This window comes from Aureobasidium namibiae (assembly GCF_000721765.1).
Source record: "Aureobasidium namibiae CBS 147.97 unplaced genomic scaffold scaffold_4, whole genome shotgun sequence".
NCBI lineage: Eukaryota > Fungi > Ascomycota > Dothideomycetes > Dothideales > Saccotheciaceae > Aureobasidium > Aureobasidium namibiae.
Genome location: NW_013581205.1, coordinates 13 through 27,014, shown reverse-complemented (window position 1 = coordinate 27,014; position 27,002 = coordinate 13). Strand labels below are relative to the sequence as shown.

General features: G+C 51.0%; 12 protein-coding genes across 12 annotated transcripts; 6 read left to right on the top strand and 6 right to left on the bottom strand.

The window, feature by feature from the left end:
- Positions 1-549: 549 nt before the first annotated feature.
- On the top strand, positions 550-1,101 carry M436DRAFT_19863 (uncharacterized protein; the record flags this gene model as incomplete). Its single annotated transcript, XM_013573928.1, has 1 exon — positions 550-1,101. A coding segment is annotated over one exon (552 nt), but the record flags the coding sequence as incomplete, so codon positions are not given.
- Positions 1,102-1,743: 642 nt separating this feature from the next.
- On the bottom strand, positions 1,744-2,758 carry M436DRAFT_61618 (3-hydroxyacyl-CoA dehyrogenase; the record flags this gene model as incomplete). Its single annotated transcript, XM_013574187.1, has 2 exons — positions 1,744-2,439; positions 2,504-2,758. 2 exons carry the CDS (start codon positions 2,756-2,758, stop codon positions 1,744-1,746), a joined length of 951 nt encoding a protein of 316 aa, XP_013429641.1.
- A 428-nt stretch (positions 2,759-3,186) lies between these two features.
- Positions 3,187-4,908, top strand: M436DRAFT_61617 (alpha methylacyl-CoA racemase; the record flags this gene model as incomplete). Its single annotated transcript, XM_013574186.1, has 1 exon — positions 3,187-4,908. The coding sequence occupies one exon, from the start codon at positions 3,187-3,189 to the stop codon at positions 4,906-4,908; it is 1,722 nt and encodes a 573-aa protein (XP_013429640.1).
- A 1,029-nt stretch (positions 4,909-5,937) lies between these two features.
- M436DRAFT_79611 (MFS general substrate transporter) lies at positions 5,938-7,849 on the top strand (the record flags this gene model as incomplete). Its single annotated transcript, XM_013574364.1, has 6 exons — positions 5,938-6,134; positions 6,185-6,409; positions 6,468-6,570; positions 6,624-7,386; positions 7,448-7,619; positions 7,681-7,849. The coding sequence occupies 6 exons, from the start codon at positions 5,938-5,940 to the stop codon at positions 7,847-7,849; spliced, it is 1,629 nt and encodes a 542-aa protein (XP_013429818.1).
- Positions 7,850-8,236: 387 nt separating this feature from the next.
- M436DRAFT_42009 (uncharacterized protein) lies at positions 8,237-8,707 on the bottom strand (the record flags this gene model as incomplete). The annotated part of the gene is made up of 1 exon (XM_013574174.1): positions 8,237-8,707. One exon carries the CDS (start codon positions 8,705-8,707, stop codon positions 8,237-8,239), a length of 471 nt encoding a protein of 156 aa, XP_013429628.1.
- A 476-nt stretch (positions 8,708-9,183) lies between these two features.
- Positions 9,184-9,927, top strand: M436DRAFT_61614 (uncharacterized protein; the record flags this gene model as incomplete). The annotated part of the gene is made up of 1 exon (XM_013574185.1): positions 9,184-9,927. The coding sequence occupies one exon, from the start codon at positions 9,184-9,186 to the stop codon at positions 9,925-9,927; it is 744 nt and encodes a 247-aa protein (XP_013429639.1).
- Positions 9,928-10,566: 639 nt separating this feature from the next.
- Positions 10,567-14,400, bottom strand: M436DRAFT_70721 (uncharacterized protein; the record flags this gene model as incomplete). The annotated part of the gene is made up of 5 exons (XM_013574271.1): positions 10,567-11,621; positions 12,012-12,158; positions 12,273-12,476; positions 12,534-14,215; positions 14,285-14,400. The coding sequence occupies 5 exons, from the start codon at positions 14,398-14,400 to the stop codon at positions 10,567-10,569; spliced, it is 3,204 nt and encodes a 1,067-aa protein (XP_013429725.1).
- Positions 14,401-14,880: 480 nt separating this feature from the next.
- M436DRAFT_41365 (monooxygenase) lies at positions 14,881-16,430 on the top strand (the record flags this gene model as incomplete). The annotated part of the gene is made up of 5 exons (XM_013574056.1): positions 14,881-14,923; positions 14,975-15,071; positions 15,129-15,280; positions 15,338-15,399; positions 15,456-16,430. The coding sequence occupies 5 exons, from the start codon at positions 14,881-14,883 to the stop codon at positions 16,428-16,430; spliced, it is 1,329 nt and encodes a 442-aa protein (XP_013429510.1).
- A 361-nt stretch (positions 16,431-16,791) lies between these two features.
- Positions 16,792-17,363, bottom strand: M436DRAFT_61611 (uncharacterized protein; the record flags this gene model as incomplete). The annotated part of the gene is made up of 2 exons (XM_013574184.1): positions 16,792-16,856; positions 16,904-17,363. 2 exons carry the CDS (start codon positions 17,361-17,363, stop codon positions 16,792-16,794), a joined length of 525 nt encoding a protein of 174 aa, XP_013429638.1.
- Positions 17,364-17,696: 333 nt separating this feature from the next.
- On the bottom strand, positions 17,697-22,541 carry M436DRAFT_61610 (KR-domain-containing protein; the record flags this gene model as incomplete). Its single annotated transcript, XM_013574183.1, has 5 exons — positions 17,697-18,129; positions 18,184-19,556; positions 19,663-20,095; positions 20,176-22,376; positions 22,440-22,541. 5 exons carry the CDS (start codon positions 22,539-22,541, stop codon positions 17,697-17,699), a joined length of 4,542 nt encoding a protein of 1,513 aa, XP_013429637.1.
- A 1,211-nt stretch (positions 22,542-23,752) lies between these two features.
- M436DRAFT_79604 (ornithine cyclodeaminase) lies at positions 23,753-24,673 on the top strand (the record flags this gene model as incomplete). Its single annotated transcript, XM_013574363.1, has 1 exon — positions 23,753-24,673. The coding sequence occupies one exon, from the start codon at positions 23,753-23,755 to the stop codon at positions 24,671-24,673; it is 921 nt and encodes a 306-aa protein (XP_013429817.1).
- Positions 24,674-25,096: 423 nt separating this feature from the next.
- On the bottom strand, positions 25,097-26,509 carry M436DRAFT_41823 (uncharacterized protein; the record flags this gene model as incomplete). Its single annotated transcript, XM_013574138.1, has 2 exons — positions 25,097-26,269; positions 26,330-26,509. 2 exons carry the CDS (start codon positions 26,507-26,509, stop codon positions 25,097-25,099), a joined length of 1,353 nt encoding a protein of 450 aa, XP_013429592.1.
- Positions 26,510-27,002: the final 493 nt, after the last annotated feature.

Genomic DNA, 27,002 nt, shown 5'->3' with positions numbered 1-27,002 from the left:
ATAGCTTTAGAAGATACGTCAGACTGAAGGCGCTACAGCAGCGTTCGTAGTGGCAGTTATTAGCTGCCAAACCAATCTAATATTTGATCCTTCCAACGGTCCATGTCTTGTTTTTGCGCGATGACCAGCCCTGCCCGCCGAGCCATGACTCCGGGCGACATCATCGCAACCATCGCCCATGTCTGTCTGGCGTTCTCGTGCGCGTCTGTGTTGTTGAAAGTAGTAGTCCGATACAATTGGCTGGACGCTGGCCTCAAGTTGGATGATTGGTTCATGATTGTCGCGCTAGTGAGTTCGTCGTTCATTCAATTTTCTCATTGATCATTGCGCTGTTCGAACCACAAACGACAACTGCTTGATAGTCTGTGAGAACAGATATGGTACATAGCCTTCTGCGCAGCCATCATAGCCTTTGCGATGACCGAGGATCGGAATCCTGTCCTCACTGAGGCAGTCGCTAGCCGGCTCCTCCTGGTAAGCATCATATGAGTGTCTGTCCTTCAGATTCGCACTGACAGAACGATTTTGTAGATTCCCGCTTTGGGCGAAGCTCTTTTCATGCTCACGTCCATCGCGCTCAAGTTGTCGCTGTTGATCTTCTTTCGCCAATTCGTTCTCGAACGCAAACAACGCAATGTCATGACATACGTGACGGCAGTCTACTGCGTCATGTCAGCGATAGGCATTTTCCTCGCTCTGTTCCCCTGCGGTGCGCTTGTTCACTTGGCTAAGAAACGAGTCAACGGCCAGTGCATGCCGACGGCTGTATGGAACGGTCTGTTATACACCCACGGTGCCACTTCAGCACTTTCGGATTGGATCTTCGCCCTCTTGCCGAGACTGGTGCTATGGAGATCATCCATGACTGCGAGGAAAAAGTTGGGCGTTTCATTGCTGATGCTCTTCGCCGTCTGTGGATCGCTGTGCGCGCTCCTGAGGACGATATACACTGGTACCCTACACTTTGACGAACGCTACTACGACGCCAATCACAAGCCACACTATTATCATGTCACAGCTCTGGTCATCAATATGGCGATACTGGAGATGGGTATCGGAATTACGACAGCTTCCGCAGCGTGTCTGATGCCTCTATTCAAACGGTGCGCGGGCTGGGGCCGGCGACGTCTAAGCGCAAGAATCTCGAGGCATGACATCGAGGGGAGGAGTTGGGGAGGTGTCGTGACCACTACAAGCGGCACGAGCGCGAGACGGGGGAAAAAACTTGACTACCTCCGTCCCCGCGTTGCATAATTACAGTCTGACAATCTGGAGATGGAGATGTTGGGTATCTTGCCCTCTCTAGATACAACGACAGGACATGTCAAGTGTGGAGCCCCTCCCAGGGTCGAAATGCTTGAACAGCAGAAGAGTGGTTTTGTAAACGCAAGAATCGCTCATTAGGTCATGATAAGGAGTGACTTTGTAGGAAGCGATCTTCGAGGTCCATGAATTTCCCATCACGACGTGTCAACTCGTCAGCTTCCCGCCAATGACACCAAACGTCAGGCCCCGAAGAGGCACCACAAGGCTACCGGGCAAGTGACAGAGACTAACAAATCGGCCTATGAGATCCTGCAGTGGTGAAAGGCTTTGTCTAGGATGAGCGCAATCATCTCGTTCAATCGATTTGGCCCGATCAAGTCAAGCAGCTTTGTTGTCTCGAAGTAAAGGTTGTTGTCCAGTCATTGATGCATGGGTCCATTCTCTCAACGTGGTGACTCCCCATCAGAGGCTTGAATATCATACCATAGTCGTGGTATTCCACTTAGCTCCTAGCAGCTCTAACAATACTGATTCCCTCTCAGACATGGTTCTTTCCCAATCTACCGTCTGCAGGTAGCTCCTGACTTGTTTCTGGAGACTATACAGACTCTCTTGGCTCCAGTCAAACCGATGCGATAGTATGTCGTCCTCCCAACTCCTGATTGCTGGACCAAGTCGATCAATGCGATTATCAAAGCCTTCGGAACCTCCCCCACCTCCCAAAGCATTCGTTATGATGGGACCTGTGAGTGCCCAGCGCAGTCCAGGTCCCGATGTCACTGCCGCATCTAGATCTGCTGCCGAAACGATGCCACGACTGACTAGGCTGTAAACCTCGTTGTTGATTGCGGCCTGAAGACGATTTGCTACAAAGCCAGGGATTTCTTGATGGAGATGGATAGGTCTCTTGCCGAGAGACTTGTAGAATGCCAAGGTAGTGTCGATAGTCGTTTGGCTGGAACCAGGGTGAGGGACGACTTCAACCAATGGTATGAGGTGTGGAGGGTTGAATGGGTGTCCGACGAGAATTCGACTCGGATCATGTTGGCAGCGTCCGATGAAGGCTGACGATGGGAGACCGGAGGAAGACGAAGCGATAACCACGCCCTTTCGAGTATACATGTCGAGGGTCTCGAACAGACCTTGCTTCCAGTTCACACGCTCTGGGCCGTTCTGTGAGGAACATGATATCAGTCCCGCATGACCAAGACCGTGATCAACATCCCAAAAAACTTACTTCTTGCACGAAATCGGCCTCGGCCAGTCTTGGAACTACATCTTCGACGAACTCGTAATTGTCCGCACACTCCTTAGAAAACCCTGCTGGCAAAGAAGGCCAAGTATCCGATAGGTACTTTTCGAATCGTGCTTGCGCGTCTTCAGCAGGGTCGGTGATGATGACCTTAAGGCCTCGTGAGAGAAACAAGACTGTCCAGCTCATACCAATCACGCCGCAACCAATGACGACAACGGTACGGATCTCTTGCGACATGGTTGGGATGTGTGACGCGAATTCTTCAGGGATTGCCGAACACATTAAGCCATAGCAAAACTGGCGCAGTGAGTCTATATTTCTGCTTTTTAACATAAATTGTGTTGTTCAGTCCGAGCAGTCTGCTCGAGAGGCATTTCGGGAAGGCGGAAGTAGCTAAGCGTGAAGTCACAGCCGTTGTCGCAGCAGTATCGTCTCGGCTGAGTTGCCGCGAGCTCCCCGGAGGGGGCTTGACCGCGGCACAAGCAGGCAACTTGCTGTGGGGAGACCTTGGTGGCGATAGACCTACAATTTGGATATCGAAGTTATCGATAAATCACGCTTAGGAGCGCTAGAGAAACACCTTGTCTACCAACCATCCAGTATCTTACGGCATAGTCGATCTTACCGTTGCTTCGAAATTTCGCCAACGGCAACTCCCAGCGACCATGGCAATCAAGACAACTACAAATGCTACCCCAGAAAGCTATGGGCCTGGAACACATGTCGAAGAAAGCTTCTCACCACTGCCTGAGGAATGCAGACGGCTTTTGCGCCTCTTCGCAGCGAGAACACCCGGATTTACCAAGGACGAAGCTCTTCTCAACGGAGTACAGTTCCACGGAGATGACTTGCCTTGTATACCTGGTCCGATCAAGTCGCAAGCTGTTACCGCAGTTCTGCATGCTATGGTCGGCATTGTTGGCCTCGAGATTCTGCATCTTCGTGGTACTACCAATAGCACCATCACTCATGTCGATACCAATCACGCTGGGCTCTATCCAGCGACACCAGCTCTTGTCCACGTCGATGGGCAGACTGGACCTGCTATCATCAAATTGCCCACGGTCCCACAATGGGACAAGGATCGTCAATCTAATTCATCGCTGGTCTACCGAGCGACAGCTATCTACGAGACAGCCGAGAAAGGTGTATGGTACCAACTTCATGGGTCGCTTGACTCCTGGAAGATGCTGGCTCTCCTCGGCATTAGCAGAAGCCTCGATTCGGGCATCAATACTGATGATGCGGCTTATGACTTGATCCAACAGCGCGTTCGCACTTACAGAGCACTGGAGATTGAGCAGCTGATGCTCCAGAACGGTCTATCTGGAAACATTGTGCACTCTCCCCAAGACTGGCTCAACACCGAGATGGGAAAGTCTCTGGCTCGCCATCCGTTGATCAACTATTCGCATCAATTGGCATGTCCAGCCCTTCCGCCAGCTACGTTCACCACGGCCACCGATAAACGACCACTAGCAGGAGTCAAAGTGGTGGAATTGACACGAATCATCGCAGGAGCCGCTGCAGGTGCTGCTTTGGCATCTATGGGAGCTGAAGTGATACGTGTGAACTCTTCTAAGCTCAAGGATTACACTCCAGCTCAACCGTCGTCCTTGATGGCAGGCAAGACAACCATTGACCTGAACCTGGACGAACCTGACCATCATGCCAAGCTCATTGCACTCTTCGAACAAGCAGACGTTATTCTGCAGGGTTACCGCCTCGGCTCCTTCAAGCGTCGTGGTTTTGGTCTTGACGCCGCTTTGGAGATGGCCAACAAACGCGGCAAGGGTATTGTGTATGTCGATGAGAACTGCTATGGACCCGATGGATATTATGCAGAGCGACCTGGGTGGCAGCAGGTCGCAGACGCCGCGGCAGGAAGCTCGTACATCATGGGTCAGGCTTTCGGCTGCCCGCCCGGCCAGGGCGTGCTACCAAGTCTTCCGATCTCGGATATGTCGACAGGTATCCTGACAGCTTTGACTATCATGTGTGCTATCAGGGATCGTGCTAGATGCGGAGGTTCCTATCACGGCCATGCAGCCTTGACTGGATATAACATGGCAACACTGGACCCAGAGGTCGGATTGTACCAGCGAGACACCGTCCAAAAGATTCAGGACAAATACCAATTCGCTCCCTGGTCAAGCGATATCCACGTCGCACCTCTGTATTACCAAATTCTGGAGGCTTGGGGCCAGAAGAGCGACTTGATCAAGAACGAGAAGTACTATGTCCACTTCTCAGATTCTGTTTTCGGGAATGATCTTCGCGTACTTGCACCCATAATCAGATACCACGAGGAAAAGATTACGCCGAAATGGACATCGCCCCCAGTACCCTTCTGTCATCACAAGTATAGGTCTTTCTCGGCACAATAAGTGCATACTTGTGAGGCTTTCATGTCACGAGGAGATAGTGCAGTGGGACATGATAGGCTTTGCTTATATTCTAGACTCCCGATCACAAAAGAATGATAGCTTGACATAAAACCTCGTATATGTATTGCCTCAGCACCATATCCAGGTGCCGCTCAAGGCTCTAGAATCGTCTTCTGTTCGCTCACACTTCTACCAACTCGAGTGGAGCTGACACGCTGGCCAGATGACCGCAAGCAGACGGTGGTAGAGCAGGGACTAGACAGAAATTCTCATGAGATGAGCCTTTTTCCCACCAACATGTTTCGATGATCAAATTCCGCCCAATGCTCAGGAATCGGCTACGGTCGTTGAAACACATGGTCTGCATCCACAAGCAACTCTGGCGTTTAGGGACTGGGAGTCGTCCAAGTTTCAATCACGTTGGTGTGAGATTCTGGCGCCATGTCTACGCGTAGGATCGAGCTATCAGGACAAGCCAAGCAATGATTGATCTTTGATCCGACCCATACCACATCACAGCTGTCTCACTCATTTGCCTTGGACCAGATGTCAGCGAGCAGTGACATGCTTGGCTCCTCAAGTCGATGCGGGGTCACTCCGGGGACTTCGGCTTGGGACCGGGGACGCAGGCCAGAACTAAGTTCGAAGGATGAACCAGCTATCAACAAGGCTTAGTGCATCGTGGGGGTAACGATTGATAGCGCGAACAGTCATCATGGGCTAGTCTGCTACTCGTGTCGAATCGGACTTGAAGATGAGATAGGCTCGCACCTACTCAGATTCTTAGCTAACAGATTGTACTCTAGTACCTCCGCGCGGGTTCCCCGGACAAGCCACGATAGCTGGACTCCTCACGATAGAGACGACACACTCCGGCAGTCACTTCCAATTGGGCCTCATCGACATTGAGAGCCAAGTAGAAACCACTCTTGGAATCCAGGAGTCTGATGTATACTCAAGCGTATAAAGACACCCTCCTATCTTCTGTGATCAGCGTCCGCACTTCCAAATCGCAACAACTCCTCAAATATGTCTACTCTCGAACATCAATCACCACACTTTGCTGTGCCTGGTACCGTTCAGCTCGTCGACATCGATCATACACTGAACGTCAGGCATGCCGGCAATGGCGACGTGGTTCTTGTACCTGCTCCCTCAGATGACCCCGAAGACCCGCTGAACTGGTCACCCCGACGCAAATTGCGTTCGATCGCATGTGTGATGGCGTAAGTATCTTCGTTACTCGCAACATTGAGCAACGAGCTGACAAGGTCAGATATACGTGGTTCAAGGGCTTGTCCTCTGCCACTGTCTATGCAGTAGCTGTACCTTTGTCCAAGGAGACGGGCATTCCTGTCAAGACTCTGAACCAGGGTACCGGTTACATGTTCTTGCTTCTTGGCTGGGGTTTGTTGTTCTGGCAGCCCTTTGCTCTCCGATACGGCAAACGCATCACATATCTTCTGTCTATCCTGGGCACCATCGCTACTGGTGTATGGGCGTACGTCGAACTATCATCTTGTCGTGTTCTTCTGAGCTCTCTTTCTGACGCACCACAGCCCTCACATCAGATCCGAAGGCGAATGGCTAGCTAGATGCGTCATCCAAGGATTCTTTGGTGCTCCTATCGAAGGTCTCCCTGAAATCTCAGTGACGGACATTGTACGTATTTCTCGCTATCGACTCTGGGTCGGGATACTGATTTGGCTTCTCAGTACTTCACCCATCAACGAGGCTTCTACATGGCGTTATACTCTCTCGCAATCGCCGGAGCCAGCTATTTCGGGCCCGTCGTCAGTGGTTTCATCTCCCAATACGCCGGTTATGTATGGGTCTTCTACATCCCGGCCATGTTCCTCGCTGTCGTTTTCATCGTCCTCTTCTTCGTCATGGAGGAGACAAACTACGTAAGAGTATACTCTGACACAACCAGTCCTGGAGACTCCGAGTCTATTTCCTTGGCCGAGACCCCAGATGCTCCCACAGGCAAACAAGGCGGTATTCCGAGAGTCGTCCCTGCTACCAGGGTACTTTCTTCGAACGTTGGCCAAATCCACCGTCCCGAGAAGAGCTATTGGCAAAGAATGTCCCTGTGGACTCCCACACCTGGTCCGAGCATTCTAGCATCGGCGATCAGAAGTTTGAGATTCCTTGGATGGCCAGTGATATTCTACTCTGGCTTCTCGTATGGATCATACTTGGTTTGGTCCAACATGCTCAACGGAACAATCTCGCTGATTTTGACCAAACCACCATACAACTTTAGCACCTCGCAAGTTGGTCTCAGCTATCTGTCTGGCTGCCTCGGAGTTCTCCTCGGCGGTCTGGCTTTTGGTAAAATTAGCGACTGGTTGGCTCTGAAGCTTGCACGCCGCAACAATGGTATCATGGAGCCCGAGCATCGTCTCTGGCCTTTCTGCGTCACCATGGTCCTCGTACCTGCATCCCTGATCCTTTGGGGTGTTGGTGCCGCTCATCGTGAGTTCACACAATCCCCGATACACTTGCTAGCAGAAACCAGAAAGCTAATATTCATCAGACATCCACTGGTTCGGCCTGATCGTCGCTTTCGGCCTCGTAGCTTTTGGCGTTGCCCTCAGCGTCTCGATCTCCGTCAACTACATGGTCGACAGCTACCACGACATCAGCGGCGATGCCATCACCACAATCATGCTAGTCCGCAATACCATGTCCTTTGCAATGGGTTATGGGTGAGTCGAATTGGACCCTTCCAATGTCCTGTATGGGACCATAGACTGACACAGATCATAGCGTGACTCCGTGGGTCGAAGGGCTCGGCACACAAAACTGCTTCCTCTCTGCTGCAGGAGTCAGTGTTGCGGCCTCAGGAGTCGCATTTGTGTTCTTGAAGTGGGGCAAAAAGTTCCGTGAGCGCAGCGCGAATTCGTACTACAACTTGGTCGACAAGCGAGCTGGCTAGGTAGGGCAGAGGATATGCTCACCATGTTTGTGAAAGTGATGTGGGAAGCAGAGTGTATGGGTGGGACGACAAGATATGATGGAATGTGATATGGATAGATGCGATCCTAGGCGCCGTGGATAGTTTGACTTGGTCTTTGTAAGTTGTCCACTGTGACAACGTATGTCACATATATTCTAGCCCTCGCTGTCGTCATAAATTCTGGCTAACAATGCTACACCTTCGCGAGACCAGCAGCCAACTCGTCCTCGATTTGTTTTTCCACTGTCTTAATGTCCAAAATAGCGATAACAGACACAACCCAAAGAAGTCCTGCACCGGCACTCGCGAATCCGGAGATGACTTTGACGTCCGGATGATCATCTAAAGAGATGACAATACACACCATTAAGGATACGCTGAACAGCACCAAGAGTATACTGAACAAGATCCCTGCAAGTGAATATTAGTATTGATTGTCCACTCCCAGCGAATCAAATCAAGAAGCTTACATCTTACTTTGGGCTTGCCTTTTTTCCTCTGCGTGAGAATAAACACTTTGGCTTCCTTGTAGACCATCCATGCATCTTCAAGACCGAAGATTTCCGCGTAAAGCGACGGCGTGTAGCTTAGCAGTTCGCGCCCAGTCCCTAGATTCCATTTCGAGGCGATCCGTCTGGCATGGTCTGGATGCAATTTTCGATTCTGTACGAGCAGCTGTACAAGAAAACTGCGAACTTCATCTGGGCTTGCTGTGTCATTTGGAGCAGTGAGCTCAGCTGGTGATGCGATTGTGAGATCGGAGTAAAGCGGAAGACTTTCGAGGTTCGTGCTGTCGTCGCTAGTTGATCTTGAATTGGAAGAAGATGATCTGCCCATTTTTCCAAAAATTACTACGACGACCGTCCTTGACACGACAGCTTTGTGACTTGGTCAGAGAAAGAAAACTGGTCACATTAAAGACAGGCGGGGCTCACATATGGATAACTGGGCGGCAATCTCGGCCGCGTCGCAATTGCCTCGAGCCTTGGGGCAAGTCTGGCCAGCCATTCGACTGGCCAAACGTCCTGGGTGATAAGCTTTGCTTTCAAGCTTTCTGATCTGCTGTGAAACCTTGCTTATTTCCGGCCAATATAATGAGGATTGATTCGCGTCATCAGCTGTCTCCTCCGCGGACGCCCGTACAGCTGTTTCCTGAAGGATTTGGACCACAAAGCTTATCACGATGATGCCTAGAATACGAGAGATCCAACGGCGTCCTTATAGAGACACCGTGATTCGAGGCCGCCCCTCGTTCCTTATTACCCAGTCCTGTTCGCACCAGTTTTCCCTCAGTACCACTTCTCACCGCACCGATGTTGTCAATCACAGCGATATCTACATTTCTTCTTTCGCTAGCCTCTGCCGCAGTTGTCAGGCAACCTCAACAACCGATTGTTCCTAGCACCACAAACTTGACAGATCTGATTCATGTCCGGAAGTTCGCTATCGATGACATGAACGATGCGAAATTCCGGCTACACCATGTAGCTGCCAGGGCATTGCTCGGAGATGTTTCATACATCACGCTTCGGGAAGCAGAGATGGAACAGCGAGAACAGGATATCTGGCAGTATCTTTGGGACCATGACCTAGAATGCCCCGACTGGGACACGGACACCGAGAATCGACCACTGTTTGATTATCGCCCGAAGTTGTGGTTCTCAGGCGATCGTGTGTTTGACGTTGATCCAGCACACGTACCTGGTGAAGTCATTACTGCTTTGCACAAGCTATCAGAGGAAGAATGGGAACACCGTCAAGACATGAGAAACCAACGCATCTGCAATGTCACCAAGAGCGCGGATCCGGACTCCAATGTGCCTTTCGAGATACCAGAAGAGAGCGGGCACGTTGTCATCCCAGACGAGTACATGCAATACCTGATTCCAGAGGACGTCATCAAAGAGGAGGATAAGCTTATAGACGAGATGTGGAAAGCAAGAGACGACTCGAACAAGAAGAAGATCCTGGCAGGCAAGCGCTCTGTGAGAGATGTCAAGATGCCTGATCTTTCGAAATGTACCAAGGAAGAGCGACACATCTCTAGAGGATTCTAGATGATTTTCCAAGATAGCAAGTTGATTGTGTCTCACAGGCAGTCATCTATCATATCATGGGTCCTCTTTTTGATGAATCTATTCGAGATTGAGGGGTGCTATAGTGTGTCCTTAGTTTCGAGCGCAGCAAGTTAGCTATGTACAGCCTTTATGACAAGCACAGTTGTTTTGGGATATGAAGTCAACGCGTGTATGGGTAGTCCTGATGTCGATGATGATCACAAGCTCTCTTGGGATGAACCACCAAGGGGGGCCGAAGAGGGAGTAACACACACCGTCGTCTGTAGATCGTCTTACAATGCGCTTAATGGGTGACGGCAACTATATCTATATAAGTTGTTTCTCCTCTGGACTGTTGTGACGGATAATGCGCGAGAGCAGCCGCGGTGGTTAACGCGTAATGTTGATAGCACGCCTCTAGTACCCAGTGCTAGGGCTAAGTGGACTGGACTTGGACACCTCTCTATCCAAGTCCATTAATCCAGTCTAGTTAAATTGGATCTGCAAGTGTATCTTTTTGGAGACAGGGTCGTACATGCAGCGAGAATGTCTCAAGATCATGAGCGTATATGACGTGACTATCCAGACGACAAGCACAGGCGTGCATGGATGTATGTTCCAGACTTTCTGGTACCTATTCTACGTTAATCGGAGAGCAGGAGTAACTCCATTCACTTCTTCCTTGTTCAGTTCAATTCCGAATATCTCTCTCAGTGACTCCACACGTTCGTCTTCCGTCGTACAGACTTTGACAACATTGCGTTCAGCCCCGACACTCTCCCTGATCGTTTCCTTGAACAAAGTAACACTGCCCACGATCTTCTCCTGCTCCATAATCATCTTCGTAGCCGTGACATTGCGAGTGAAGAACGAATTGCTATGTGTCGATGTAAACCAAGACATGACTTCATAGTCTTGAGGTAAGAACTCAGTCTCGGTAAAGCAGTATGTAGGAATCCACTTGTTGTCTGCTCCGCGAGAAGGGTCGTAACACACATCGTAGCACCACATATTTGGTGCATCTAGTCCGCTTGCATATGACTCAGAAATGGCTCTTTGCTGGATGCGAATCTTCCTAGGTGCGATACTGGTGGTTTCGTAGTTGTCGCGTAGTGGATACGGCAGGTTTGGTCCCATGGCTCCCATGCCCACATCGACCACGTACCAGCCGTCGTCATCAAAGCGGACAAGGTTGAGCATATGATTCAGTCCGTCGTAGGTTGCGGCTTGGTTTTGACGAACATCCGGGTAGGGACTCATGGCTCTCGATACACGACCACCGCAGTTGCGGACTTGGTAACCGAGCGAGCGCAAGATCGTTGCGAAGAAACTGTTGTTCTCCATGCATCGACCGCCACGGCGCTTCTTGACGAACCAAGTGTAGAGTTCAGACAAGTCAAGTGTCACTTTTTTGTTGGCTGAGTAGTGCAATATAAGATTCTCAAATGGCACATTGCAAGTGTGGTGGCGGCATAGTGCTTCTAGCAAGGGGAAGCCTTGCTCCTTGGTCTTGGCAAGGGATGCATCCGAGAGAACGTTTTTGTATCGTTGCTCAGGAAGGTTGATCCGCGAGAAGTAATCAAGTAATTCGGGTTTGCTGTATTGGCGACGATTGGACTCTTCAGGCAGCTGAGTGAGTGAGGTCGGGGTCGTTTCGCTCATGATGTGTATCTGGAAGGTCAAGCAGTTGAGATCTTGAATGAGATGATCGCAAAGGCGCCAGGTGGATTTAGTCGGGCCGGCTTTCGTAGTATGATCTTGGGAAGGAGCAAGCAACCGTCCGTTTATGAGCGTCTGACTGAAGCGATGACTGTGCGGTTGAACGTTGCGCCCGAGAAATAGGGACTGAAGCTCGGACGCGTTCGGGGGCGGCTGTGTCGGGGAGTGATTCCGGATCATCCGGCCACTTTGTCCTTCTATGGTACACGCGGCTAGGCCGCGATTGTGCCAGTAATGCCAGTAGTGCCTGATTATGCAGTCTATCACCTTGAGATTATGCATCATATAGCTCCCGTTACATGAAGTATATTTTGACCTCCCTGCTTATGTTTTCCGACTTCATCATATCATCATGCCGTCCCAACTCGCTGCTGCATATGTGTTGTTTTCGAAAATCGACGGATCAAACATCTCTGATGCGAAAAGCTGGTAGACTTCGAGGTCGCTTGCATCGAGTGGTATAGTTGCGAAGGGATCCGCCACTTCAGCATCCCGAGACGCATCTGGCCACTCTGACTCGGGAACAGATCGTTCGCCGGCATTGCCCTCGAGATGGTCTCTTGTTTCTGTAGAATACCATCAGCTGCCTTGAATCCGCTGACGTCGTGAGCGGCTTTGAGACGTACCGCGGAAACTACACATGACTGAAAGCTGGTGAATGTACTTCCAGCAGCTGAGCACCAGACTGTTATCATGATCCAAGTTCTGAAATATCGTCTCTGTCTTTTTGAGCAGCTTCTTCGAATGATCCAGAGCGGTGAAATCCACTGGCTTGCCCTCGTGTTGGATCCACAGCAAGCGTGCGCTGATGACCAGAGATGCAGTGAACACTAATTTGCAAGTATGTCAGGAGTCTCATCATCCATAAAGGTTTCAGTTCTACTCACCATAATATAGCGAGAAGTACCAGACTCCAAGGTTGTTTTTGACTGTCGGACCAGCAGTGAGTATGGCATATGCAATCTCAATGGTGCTCTCCGCTGATTTGATACATTCCTGAGCTTCAGCCATCGCCAGCTGAACGAAGTAGGATGGATCGTTAGCTGTTTCGCTGTTCGTTCCAAAGAGGTGACCTATTGTAGTACTGAGCAACGGCCTGTGAATGAGTATATTGAGGTTGTGGTATCGCAGCGTGAGTATGACACGCAGTCGATTGACAGGGGTGTATAGGGCAAGTATCTCAGACTGTGGCTCGCAAAGAGCAAGATAAGGCGGCAGACTTGCTGCCCACACACGAAGAGTCTTGCGAAACTCCATGGAAGCTTGAAGAGCGGTCAAGTCGTCTGGATCACGGTCCTTATGCTCAACATTGGCAGAGTACAGTTTGACCAAGCATTTACTCATTATTTGGTACAGCTCGAAGGAGACAGCAAGGAAGTCGCCCGGGATATCTGCCCCGTTCTCCTGAATCAATGGACTCTTGTACAGCCTCGAGGATGGTTGCCGATTGACGGCTTGTTCGTCTGGTATTCCAGCTGGTCGTCCGAAAGCCACGCTCAGTACTTTGTCCATGCAGTAGATGACAATCCAGGTCCGGCGCCGATATTCTTCCTGTACGGGATATAGATGCATACCAGCCACGGTGCTATGTAGACCCAGTGCCATTGCTGAGCGTGTGAGAAGTCCATGGATGTTCCACGCTTGTACCGAGCGCTGAGTGCCCTGACAGTAGAGGACAACCAAGAGCAAGTAATGGACAATTTCTAAGCTAATGACATGTTTCGAGAGCTCGCCACAAAGACCGATCGCCCGGCGGTAAAACACTTCTGAAGCTTCGAAACGCTTCTTCGCTGACGGGAAGTTGTCTCGGTCGAGCATAGTTGCCATGGCGAACATTGTGTTCAGAGTGCCTAGCCAAGTTCTTCGAACTCTGGTGAACCCGGTCGCCAAACACTCGGCGTAGATCTTCCTGGTCGTCTCTTCGTGAATGAAAGGAAAGACTACGCCGACTGTGTTGAAGTATAAGTCCAATAAGCTATCCATCTCCACGACCGTTGGGAGAAAGGTGATCGACGAATCTGATGAAGATGAGGCTGCCATGTTCGCATGCGACTGAGTATGACTGACGTTTGCGGTGTTGCCGCCATCGACAACGCTGAAGTTGTCACTGGCCCCAAGAGCGGTTGTATCAGAGTGACGAATAGTACCAACAGCTCTGAAAAGGAGTTGCGTGAAGTTGATGTTGGAAGACTCGCCGAAGAACGCCGAGGTATTCTCCTCTACAAAGATCATAGCCATACCGTTCGTGGCCGCGTCTTCATCTTGCGGTTCTTCTAGCCCAGTGACACGAGTGTGATTCTGATCATTGACAGGATCCGCAAGTGGGGAGACATGGTGATGCGAGAGCCTGGCAGAGCCACTCAAGTGGTTGTCAACACAAGGCGTGAGATGTCCCTTGAGCACGTCATTGAGTCGCTGTAAAGAGCGCTCCATGACGGCCATGCGGTTTTGCAAATCAGACATATAGTCCTTGCGGACAATCACATTTGTAGCCGACTCGCTCGACTCATATTGACAATCGAAGTCGAGCGAGACGCAGGATGAACATGAAGGTCGTTGTCCATCACACCTATCATTGGCACCGTGTCAACTTGCATTATTCTACGTGCGTCTTTCGAGACCTGTAGACAGCGAATACCTGGATTTGCGAGTGCGACACGCGTTGCAAGCCAGACCAATGCGCCGTCTCTTGTTGGCCGAAGGGGCGGGCTCTTCACTGTGATCCGAACGATGCCCTGATGGCTGAGCCGCCATGTCTCGGGGATTGAATGGATGGGTGAACGACAACAGTCCGTGGGGGAAGTAAGGGAAAGAAGCCGGCAGCGCGACAGCACAGGGCGAGAGCTTCCATTTGCACGACCGGGGTGTGTGCAGATGGCGATTCGCAGCTATCGGGTGTTTGCATCCACACTTGTTTTAGGTTCAAGCCCGACTTCAGCGGCTGCCAAGAGTCACCGATAGGGTATACCTCGCCGAGCGGCCGGCAGCGATTACTGGAATGCATTGTGAATGCTTATTCTGCGCCGATAGGATCAATTAAGGTGCTGACTCATGTGCTGCCGTTACTCCCCGCCGTCCCCGGGCGATATGCAGCGGATTGTATCCGATCCTACCCCGCAGTCTTGTCGCGGCATGGCCACGACGATGGCTGATAGTGCTCAAGCGATGAACAATATAGTCCTGCATTAACCACACGACATGGTGCAAGAACCACAATCACCCACGCAAGACACTATGATTAGCAAGATCACTGAAGATTTCCATGTCGCCATCGTTGGTAAGCATGCTTCTTGTGTGGAATGACGAAGCCTTAGTAACGTGAATGCAGGAGCCGGCATTGGAGGCCTGGCTCTGGCTATGAGCCTTCACAAAAAAGGTGTTGCATTTACCCTCTACGAAGGTGCGAAGGAGTTCTCGGTCGTAGGGTAGGTCCGATGAAACCACTGCTGGTCATGAGGTGCGTTTGTCTGACTGCTACACAGGGCGGGCATTGGCTTCGCTCCAAATGGAATGAGGACCATGGATCTTATCGAGCCAGAGTTTCGTCCTCTTTATGAGAAGATCTGCATCGGAAACAAAGGAGAAGACAAGCAAGACATATTCTTCGAGGGGATGCTTCTTGAAGAAGGTCTTGGTACGTATACCTGGGGCAGTATCATGCTACCTCTTACTTACTGCGAATAAATTCTAGGTCAGGACCAGCCATGGTTCGGAAAGTCTGCTTGGGGCCATCCTGACTTCGATCGCAAATCCGTGCGTACCGCTGGCTGGCTATTTGCTCGTCCGGATCTAGAACTGACTCGACCCAGGCACACAGGAAAGCACTACTGGAGATCATGACCAGTTTTATTCCCATTGAGAACGTCAAGTTCAACAAGTATCTCGAATCAATCGAGCAACATCCAGACAAAGTCGTCCTCAAATTCACTGACGGCGAAGTTGCTGAAGCCAGTGTGCTTGCCGGAGCCGATGGTATCAAGAGTATTGTGCGGGAGCATGTTTTGAAGTCATCATACCCTAAGGAAACCGCGCCGGTGTACGCCGGTGCATATTGCTACAGGGCTGTCATTCCCATGTCAGAAGCATACTCGATTCTGGGCGATCTCACAGATGTCGCCAAATTCTACTTTGGCCACAAGCGCAGCGCCGTCACATATCGCATCACCGGAGGCGAAGAATTCAACTTCCTTTTTTGCGTAGCTGACGACAAGCCTTGGACAGTGGAGAGAGCAGTAACGATGAAGACAACACACGAGGATATGATGGATGACTTCAGAGGCTCAGGCGTGGATGCACGCTTCATCAAACTACTCGCGAAGGCACAACCTGTCAAATGGGGCTTCTTCCATCATTGGCGCACATCAACCTACAACAGAGGTCGGGTCGCTCTTCTCGGCGACGCGGCACATGCTTCTCTGCCGTTCCAAGCTGCAGGTGCTGCTCAAGGTCTGGAAGATGCTTTGGTGTTGTCGAATGTGCTCGCAAAAATCACCGGCGTACACGAGACGCCTTCAAACCTGACACCATATATCCATATAGGTCTCGATGCTTATGACTCTGTACGACGTCCTCGAGCTCAACGGCAGTTGGAACAGGCTGCGGAAGTCGGACAGATGATATTCTTCCAGCACGAGGAGGCGGGGTCTGACATGACAAAGATACTACCCAGACTGCAACAAGGACGGTTTGACTGGCTATGGTTTCATGACATGAACGAAGACGTTGTCAAGGCTCTAGGTCAGATGGAGCAAAATACTCCAAAGCGGATGGAAGCTAGTCTCTAAGGAAACATATCTTAGGTAATGTAACAACTCAATGAAGTCAAGGGATCTTGAATGTCATGCCCAGGATCGCTACATTATTTACTCAACGGGTTGTCTCTCCATATTGCAAAGTTTTCCTGCCCCATTTCCCTCATGGATTTAGCAGCCATTCTCGCAGAGCTCTGCCGCCACTTGCTTATCAAGACGAGATAACAGACATTGCTTTTTGCACCAGTATTGGTCATGGACAATGAAAATTCCAGACTTTATAAGTGTATCGCTACGTGCGAGCGGCAAGATCTATGAGCTCTATCTCCGTCCCTCTGAGCATTACACCCCTTGCTGAGCCTTGAGGCGAGCTTCGTTTTTCTGTCATAAACATTCAAGTGCCTCCAGGGTTGCTTGAGACCTTCTCGACCGTGACATCCTCATTCTCACCGCACGTCACTACGGACGTCAGCAACTTGTGACTCTCCCTCATGCAACAAACTTACTATCTGCAGTCCACGAAAGCGCACAGATCCCCGACACACCATTGGCGAAGAACGTATCATATGTGCTGTCACCAGCATTCGCACTAGTCAAATACGATCCAGTCTGATCATTCTGCTTCATCGCGCAATTCTTGGGCGTACCTGCAAAAGTGGAATCGCAATCGAAGTAGAAGGTGTTACCATTGAAGCAGTCGGCGGTGGCTTTGAACAGCCAGCCCCCTGCTTGACAGGGTGCATAGCCGCCTGGGTTGGGCGTGGTGTAGACGATGTTCCTGTTGCTGTCGTAGATGGTGAAGCTGCCGCTGTGCTGGGCGCCGCCGCCGACGAAGCCGTGGTTTTCGCCAAACTCGGCGTAGAAGGTGTTGTCCCGTTTGACGAGGCTGTCCGTCGCGACAGGCGAGGCCCTGGTAGCCTGCGAAAAGGCAAGGATGAGGGTAGCGAAAGAATATCTGGAAAGCATGATGAATAAATTGACTGATTTGGAGCAAAATTGGGGCCGAACCTGACAGGTTATATGCCATCAGTTTGCTTGCGATCAACAGATCATTGAGCTACGGGCCCAGAGTGATGGCATTACTGTGGGACCAACATTGGGGATACGAGTCGAAGGATGCGATGTGGAGTCGACGTTTGGGGTATGACAAGCTGGGGATGGTGATCGACTGTGTTGTGGGTCTTCGCGATTGATCTGAGATAAGTCTAGTGCTTGGCAAAGGAGCCATGAAGCGATCTACGCACTACAGAAAAGGAAAATTGAGACAAAAAACAACGAAAGATCTGCTCATGACACTCTTCAAGCCCTGGCCTTGGCTCCCTGGTCCAAACGTCCGTCCTCAACCCTCAACGCAGGATTCCTCGAGAAGATACTCAGTATCGACAAGTACGCATCCATCACCACCTCGGGATCGGTACTCGAATACCTGTCGCTCTGCAGCTTGATAGTGATTAGAGGGTCCTTGTTAGGGTCATCACTCATCTCTAGCACGACATCAAATGGTGACTTGGCCCTGGGAGTCCGCGAATCAACAATCTTCGCGTTGCCGATGGATCCGCTTTCGGCTTGACCTTGTTTGTAGTCAAAGACTGCCTGGAACAGAGGTGCTTGTGACTCTGGCTCGATGGCAGTGGGCTGCGATAGGCCAAGGTGTCCCAGTATGGCAGCGTAGGGTGTCGCGCTGTGCAAAAGAGCTGCGCGCATCTGCTCCTTGACAGCGACAAGAGCTTCGCTGAAGATCTTGTCAGACGTGTAGCCCAGTCGCAGAGGCAAGAAGCTGGCAAACTATCCCATTGTGGCTTGATCGGAAAGTGAAGAGCGGTTTGTGTCGGCAACACCGATGCAGACATCCGAAGTGCCGGTCATGCGAGCCAGGAGAACGTAGTATGCAGCAAGATAGAACTGCATCGGGGTCATCTTGTGCTTACGACCGCGATCCTTGATGCGTACGGCCACCATCGGGTTGAGACGTGCTGATGCCTCGTGCTCATTCCAGGATAGCGAAGTCACAAAATGCTTGCCTGGGACATTGAGAAGAGGCTGCTGAGCAGGCAGCGTGGCGAACAGCTTGGACCAGTACAACAGATCGCTACTCAGCTCTTCAGACTCGATTTGACTTCTTTGACGAAGTGCGAAGTCGACATAGCTTGGTGGCAGTTCAAGATGCTTGCCATGATACAGTTGACCAACCTCGACAAAAACATGCTCGGTAGTCCAGCCATCGCCGACAAGACGATGATAGGCAAAGACTAGGAGATGCTCGGTGGGTGACCAATGGAAGTCGACCACCTTCGAGGTATGGCCCATCGCTACATCATACTGGTAGGCCTCAAGTTCAGCGGCTCCTTTCTCGGCAGATGCCCGGTCGACGACTTCCACAGCCTCGAAGGCGACTCTTGGTGATCTCATCACCGACTGCACGGTCTTAGATGAATCACTTGGACCAGAAATGAAGCATGTCCGGAACGCATCATGGCGCTGCAGAGCCTGATTGAAAGCATAGCCCAGTCTGCTGAGATCAAGCTCACCTCGCATATACATGCAGATTGTGCTATTGAAGACTGTGGGATCGAGACCAAGTTGTTGTTGCTTCCAGGCGTACTCTTGAGTCAACGAAAGCGGCGCGGTGCGCTCCACACCATCAATTTCCCTGTCCGAAGGTGATGGCGAAGAAGACAGCGTTGTCGGGGTCGACGTCTCAGTGTACTTGTCGAGACTGCTCGCCTCGTCGGAAGGCTCGGAGTCCGAGTGCTTGACCTGGCGATTTGTTACCGGGACGATGGCTTCAGCAGATTCCTGACTCTCGCTGTAGGCTAATGGTATGACCGAAGCTGAGAGGCGGGTCATGGCCTCGCTCACGAGGTCGGAGATTGAAGCGCCACCAAGGATCTTGAGGAGAGGAATATCGATGCTCAAGTTTTTGGAGAACCATGTACCAATGATGACGGCGCTCAAAGAATCAACACCTTGATCAATCAGGATAGACATCAAGTCTAGCTCATCAGATGCTGCAATCTGTAGCGCTCCGCGAATCTTGACAGATAGGCCTTCCAGAATGATTGCACGAACGTCATCCATGGTGTCTGCGCTAAGCAGACGCTCTTGAACCGAGCCAGCAGAGCCAGCAGATTCGAAGCCCTTACCACGACGCGAAGCAAGCTTGTAGTATGCTAGACGTGGGTCATCAAAGTAAGAAATCTGATCGCGATCGGCTGGGTCAATGAATGGCATGCCCGTAAAGTGCATGAAGCTCCCATTCGTTGACCTCGTCGAACATGAACCGAACGACATCGTACTCCTCTTCATGGCCGGCCCTGGCGATGAAACCGACGCCGTACACGGCACCGATATCAATCGTGGATCCAGCCATGCCACGTGCGCGTCGGTATTGAGCAAGTGCATGCGTATATGCATTGGCGGCGCTGTAGGCTGCCTGTCCAGGGTTGCCAGACACCATGACGAACGACGAGAACATGACAAAGAAGTCGAGAGGGCTCTGCGGATCTGACAAGCGTTCATTGAGCAAGCGGGCCCCGTTGACCTTAGGCGCATGTACCATCTCCATCATTGAGAGATCCATGTTTTTGAACATGACGTCTTGCAGCACCAGTGGCCCGAAGGCCACACCAGCGATTAGAGGCATTGTTGCGCGAATACTGGCCAGGCCAGCGTCGAGCGAAGCAAGATTGGACACATCCCTAATCATCGTTAGCGTTGATCGTGGTGCACATTATGGAAGACTTGCATAGGCAAAACCATAACATTACCACCAATTGACGCGATGTCCTCGATCCACTCCTGCTCTATTTTGGGAGACCGACTTGAGAGCACAACATGACGAGCGCCCCCCTCAATCATATATCGAGCGATTGAACGTCCAAGGTCGCCTGAAAAGCCGACCAGGAGGTAAGTCTTGTCTGATACAAAAAGCTGGCCTGTCTCGATGGAACGAGTACGGGCGTTGATTTTCGCTTCAGCTTGCCAGGAGACGATAGTATCAGCGGGGAGGGCATCCTTAGTGGACATTAACTGGCTTGGTACAAAGATGGATTGTGGCTCGCAAGTTGGGAGGACGTCAAGCCTAGACACAGCATCCTGGAGTCGCGCAGAGGCGATTCGATTGCAACTCTGCGATGGTACCGCTGCAGATTGCTGGAGGAGATGATCCAAACAGAATACAGAACAGCTGCGTGGAACTTTTGCTGAGAGTCTTCGACCCATATCAGTACCCTCTCTGGTCAGGTTCATCATCCACAAGGACGAGACGTGTTGTGGCAACTTCCTCGAGAGCTCGCGTTGTGTTTTACGCTGGTGCAACTGTACCCATTCGCCGATACTGCTCACAATTTGACTATCGGTGGTCATAAAGACGACTCTGATCCCAGCAGCAGTACTTCGTTCTATCGTTGGTTCCACGAGCATTGAGGGAGGCTCGAGCACAAGGATGGTGGTTCCAGGTGTGGCATCCAGCGCCAGATTTTGAGCCATCAGATTAGCAAGCAATGCCGGTAGCACACATCTAGCGTGACTTTCAGAGCTGAGTCGTACCAACTGATCGCTGGCGACCAGAGCAGTGGAAGTGTTCTCGGCGGCCAGAACGACAACAGCTTCACCAGATGCTGAGACATGACCTTGGATTAAGTTGTAGAAGCCCAATCTACCGACACGTACAGCCTTGGCCAGTGAGTATGTCACTTCAACCTTTGTTTTACCTGCGTCAGCCACGCTGGGAACGCGGCGATCTTCAAGATGTCTGAAGAACACCGTGCCATCTTCTTCGGTCAGTTCCAGCATTTCCCGGGTAGGATCCACCGCAGTGCTGATAGGACGGCGGTTACTGTTTAGTCGGTTGTTCTTGGTCATATCCGACTTGAGACGCGCCACAACGATTTGGCCATCACGTAGATAGAGCTCTGGTTCTTGTGTCCACAAGATATCGCTTTCCTCGTGATTTGCGCCATCCTCAAGGCGGTGAACGGTGTCAACCAGGATCTTTGCGGTCAGATTGTCCGCGTTGTCAACGTCGAGAACTTGAATCTGGATCTTGACATACTCTAGGCGCAGAGTACGGAGGAGACCGATGGTTGTGCCCTGATTGGGATGGTCGACCCAAGCGCTTTCTGTCACCCACAACACATGGCTTGCATTATTAAAGGTCGACTGGAGAGCGTCAAATCTATCGTCATCGAGTCCAGCGAACGTCTCTTCGTCGAGCTCAGAGAGTACGATGAATGTTGACGTAGGATCGATCTCAGCATCAATCACGTCCTTGATGCTGTCCACGGCCTGTACCTCGCGATGTGGCATAGCAGAAGGTAATGTCTCCAACAATGAGTACGTTTTCGAAGTCTTGCCTCCAATAACAACGACTCGAGGATAGCCGTCCTTGATCGGCGACCCTGAAGGTACATCGAGCCGCTTGATCAGATCATTCACAGCGTGACTGCTGAACACACTGTTGGGGAAGATGGTGCTGTCCGGGTCGAGGGTTCGGCTGTCGATTCCAGAGAAGCCGGTATCCTTGAGGATTTTGTCCCACTTGTCGTAGGTGACGAAAGGCTCATGGATGCGGCCGTCATCATGTCCAGCCCACCAATCAGCGAACAGACCGAAAATGAACCCAATACGTGCATGTTCGCGATGTGTCACTTCAATAATGACGAGCTGACCGCCAGGTTTGAGAAGCTTGCGGACGTTAGCCAGAGTTTCTTCGAGCTTTGGCGTGGCATGAAGCACGTTCGAAGCGATAATGAGGTCATAGGAGTGCAGCTTATAGTCTTGCTCTGCGGGCTCTCGACGGACATCAAGCGGGCGGAACTCCATCTCGTCCGCATGTTTGGCGAACTCCTCTGCAGCTTGTTCGAAGAAAGCGTTCGAGATGTCGGTGAACGTGTAGGTGTTGAAGGACACCTGTTCAGAGTTGAGGAAGTATCTGGATGCACCTCCGGTACCCGAGGCAGCAGACGCAATGGCATTCGACTACGGTACTGAAGAAAGCAGATCATGCACAATCCGATCCAGCTCACCGGTTGAATGTCATACCACCGTGAATTGTCTGCAAAGTAGGTCAATCAGTTTATCGACTGTCGATCTGATGTGGCCATGATAAGGGTATCTTCCTCGAGCTACAGAAAGAAGGATCATATTGGACATAGATTATTATCATGGCCCACCCTCTTTTCGGGTAAAGTCGCGGATCATGGGACTTGTCGGATGTGTGAACCTGTATAGAATCTACACAACTTTCGACATCAAGACTGTTTGCAACCTGCTGAATCCAATACTGTTGCTTCCAAAGATCTTGTCATCGTCTGCAGACTGTATGTTTGTAGTAGCTGAAAGCCATGGAGTTGAGTTCACATTACTATATTGTCCCTAGAAACTACAGGCTGATATCTTTGTTAGCAACGCTGGGAACGAGGATGGTATTTGTAGTAGCTACACGGCTAGCGTACGTGGTAGAGACGCACAAAAAACAGTCTTCGCTCATTCCACACGACAGGGTAATTCACATGGAGACAACGACAGGCCTTTATGCTTCATAGGTAGTCAGATACAAGCAAGCTAGTCAGTCAAAGTGCAGGAAGTCGTCCTGGACTAAGGACTGCAACACAAGGAACATTCAAAAGCTTGACTGCTCACACATCCGTGCTAAGCTAGCTAAGAAGAAGCTTAGAAAGTGATTCGCATATCTCTTGCGCAAAGCAGCGGCACCTTTCCGAGAAACCAAGGTCAACAAAGCAGAAAAGATCTGGAAAAGGTCGACGGAGAGAAGGACAAATGGAAGTCGTATTCGAGTCGCTCAGCCAGTAAGTACGGATCAGATCATACATTTCCACAAAGCGCTGCACGCGACGAGGTTACAGGCGAACCAGGTATTCACGAGATATGTCGAACTTCTTCACGAAAACCTAGGCCATGGTTTCGGAGCACATGGAGTTTGATACCGCGCTACGTGAGCTTGATGCCGAGGCGCAGACACGGTGTTGCGATGCCCGAGGGCCGGCGACGAGAACCTCGAGGCCGTCAAATCTCGGGACGTAAGCGAGTGTGTGGGCTTTTGGCGCTGAGGATACGAAACGGCTGCCCTAACGCTAACGACGGATCTCGATGTCAGCATCGGGGTTGCAAGCGAAAGCGTAAATTGTCAACATGGCTTCTTCACGCAGGAACGGCAACCAATTCACAAGCTCTGGTAGTCCGAGGACCTGGTTATGCGATTTTATTCGTCCACGCTGATAAACCCTGCGGAGAGAAAATGTCCCGCGTCCGACCCAGCTTGGCAATCTTCTTATATAAAAGGTCACACAATACATTTCGGACGGTAAGCATCGTTTCAAGTCTTCTCCGTCAACATGAAATACATATCTGAAGCAGAATCTCGGCGCCTCATCAGTCACAAGATTGCGTTCAAGGCGGTCAGAGAGGCATTGATAGCTGCTGTTACAGACAGCACATCGACTGTGTTTCCCGCCGTCGTCGCGCACGCTTCTCAACGCCACAATGTCTTCACGATGAAGTCGGGGACCACCTCCACCATCTCTGGCCTGAAAGTTGGCTCTTACTGGCCAGAGAACAACTCGAGAGGTGAGCCGAACCACAATACGACAATCCTACTACTCGATCAACGAAACGGAAAGGTCACTACTGTCATCGAGGCTGGAGAAGTCAATGCCTACCGCACGGCAGCTGCGGACGCCGTGGCTGCTTCTGTTCTCGCTCGTCCCGATTCCACCAACCTTGCCATATTTGGCGCGGGGCATCAGGCGTTCTTCGAGTGTTTGGCTCTATCACGTGTTTTGCCGATCAGGAAAGTTCTAGTGGTTGCAAGAGACGAGAACAAAGCTCAAAGGATGATACTTAAACTAGCTGAGCACAATATCACGGCTGTCGTTGCTCCTGGCGCTCAACAAGCTTGCGAGGATGCTGATATAGTGGTAACTGCCACACCATCGAAAGCTCCTCTTTTCGACTTCGCCTGGATCAAACCGGGCACACATATCGCTTGTATGGGAGCAGACTCCAAGGGCAAACAGGAACTGCCTCCGGAGCTGTTCCCAGCCTCACGCCTTTTCTGTGATCTGCCTGCTCAATCTCGTAATATTGGAGAGTTTCAACACTGTGAGACGTCTGCCGATATCTGCGCTATCGGGGATGTACTCGGTGGCAACCAACCGGGCAGAGAGAACCGATCAGAGATCACCATTTTTGACAGCTCCGGAATTGCACTCCAGGACCTACTCGTAGCGCAATATCTCTCAGAAATCGTGGCCTGACCACAAATGGCTCAACAAGCCGATTCAGAAGCCACACGTACGCTTAGTCATTAATATTGTGTACAAACTAAGGTTACTTTGACGAGAATCTCTATTATCGTTTTTCTCACCTAACAATTCCACCCGAACTACGTAATCAAACATTGATCTCATCTCGCACAGCAAGCTCAAGGCCTCTGGAGTCCAACAGCAGAGCATCACAGGTGTCAGACCAGTCTTCATGATGATACAATACAGCTTCGGTTGCCAGACCTAGCTTGATAAAGTTTGATGATCGAACGATATCAAACTAGATCAATCACAAATTGAATTCAAGAATCCCAAGAATCGCTCTACGGGGCGGAACTGATCAGAACAAACATGCAACTATGCGAGCAGAAGCTCACATTTACCTAACTAAGTTCCAAGGTCTGCCCAGATGTTTCACCACCCTGATGGTCTAACCCAAACTTCCACAATCTTGGCCGATTCGGAATCCACTTCTGAATCGACCACGAGATACCAGCCGTACATGGCTCCAGTGACACAGGCATGATTGGGATAGATCCTGACGGTCTGTCCAACCCGGACAGGAATGTCTGCATCCCGGGACTCATCGTAAGCAGCCCATGAGATAATGGAATGCTCTTGACTAATGCGATTGACAATCAGTTGTGCAGGCGCGGTCTCCCGCCGCCACGATCCTACTAAACCCCAGCCAAGGTCTCCCTGGCATGGTTCGCGACCCAAGCCAAGTGTACCTACCGCAACGAGCGCTTCTGGCTGGCCGCGTTCAGCCGCAGTATAAGTGCTGGCTACCTCTGCAACGACGGAGATGGCTATCTCAGTCTCCGCCCCGTTCATTCCCGAACGTGCCCTAGTGGCAACCTGCTGCATGTCTAAGATAGGATAGACCCCAGCGTGCAATTCAAGGTGGATGTCATATTTGCTGTTTGCGCCACAAGGATTGGCGAGGAGTGCTTTGAGGCTGCGTGCCTGCTGACTTGAAGAGGTCGGATTGAGGAGATCTTGAGATGAAACGACCTGCGGCGTGGCTCCAACGCTGATCGTGATCTTTCGTCCAGGGTGTAGGAATTCCATGTTGTTGAGCAAGGCATCCCGACACGCAGTAATTTCTCTCGAGAGATGGGCCATGGCTTCGTTAGGACTGTTTCCAGAATAACTAAGACTGCTGTGCGAGTAGAGACCCAGCAATCGTGCAACCCCAGATTCTTCGGCTTCAGCGAGCTTCTGCAAGAGGCCGCCCTTATTCAGCATGGCTGGGGGTAACCCAGCACGATGGTAGCCAGCATCAACCTTGACGAAGATACATGCTGGGAAGCCGGTAGTGTTGTAGAACTCTTGTAGGCAAGGAAGTTGGTCTGGGTGATCGATCATGACCGAGATACTGTCTTCACCCAGTTCTGAAGCAATGGCCGCAAGACGAAGTACCTGTGATGGTACGAGAGGAACGCCGTAGAGAACATTTACTCTGCGGCCGTCTGACTTATATTCCTTGAGAAGAGGTAGCAGTATCTCTATCTCGAGGACGGTCGATGTGACAAATTTGACCTCGTCGTCACCTTCACCGACTTGCAGGCGGGCTATTTGGGGGACCTGACAACAGAATAGTCAGACGACGTGATCTCATCTTGGAAGCGCAAAGGTTTTGTCTACCTTGTGAGATTTGACATGTGCTCGAAATCCGACTTTCAGCGCCTTCATTGTCCGTAGCATGGCTGCGCAATTGCGTTGTACAACATTGACGTCGAGCACCACAGCTGGCTTAGGAACATCTGAGATGTCTTTCCCTACGAAGAATTGCCTCAGTTCTGCGATAGATGCTAGAGGTCGCATCGGAGAGTCTGGAATGGAGGTCATGTGAGTGATGTCGGATCGTCGGGTTTACTCAAGCTGGTGTGTCTTTGTCTTTGGGCTCGTCAGAAAGCGAATCTTATAACGATTTGTTCTTATATGGTTCTTAAGTGGTGCCGCGCTAGGGGTTGCACTTCCCCACAATCTCTCTCTGATTGGTACGCTTCCTCACACTGCATGTGGTTACAGTCCCTTCTCGTTATAGCAATCATCCGTACAACGATAGTCTCGATTGAGCGATTATTTTCAACACCTGAGCCAACTTACCATACAATTATCGCTATTTCTCACCTTCTCGATATATCGCCTACTTCTGAGCCAGTTATCGCTATATCGAACACGCCATGGCACCTCCGGAGCCTCGCCGCCGGCGCGCTATAACGACTGAGCAGAGAATATCGCTTCGTCGCTACGCACAACAACACCGCGCGCTCAATCAGCAACAGCTAGCTAGCTGGTTCGAGCAGCAATTCGG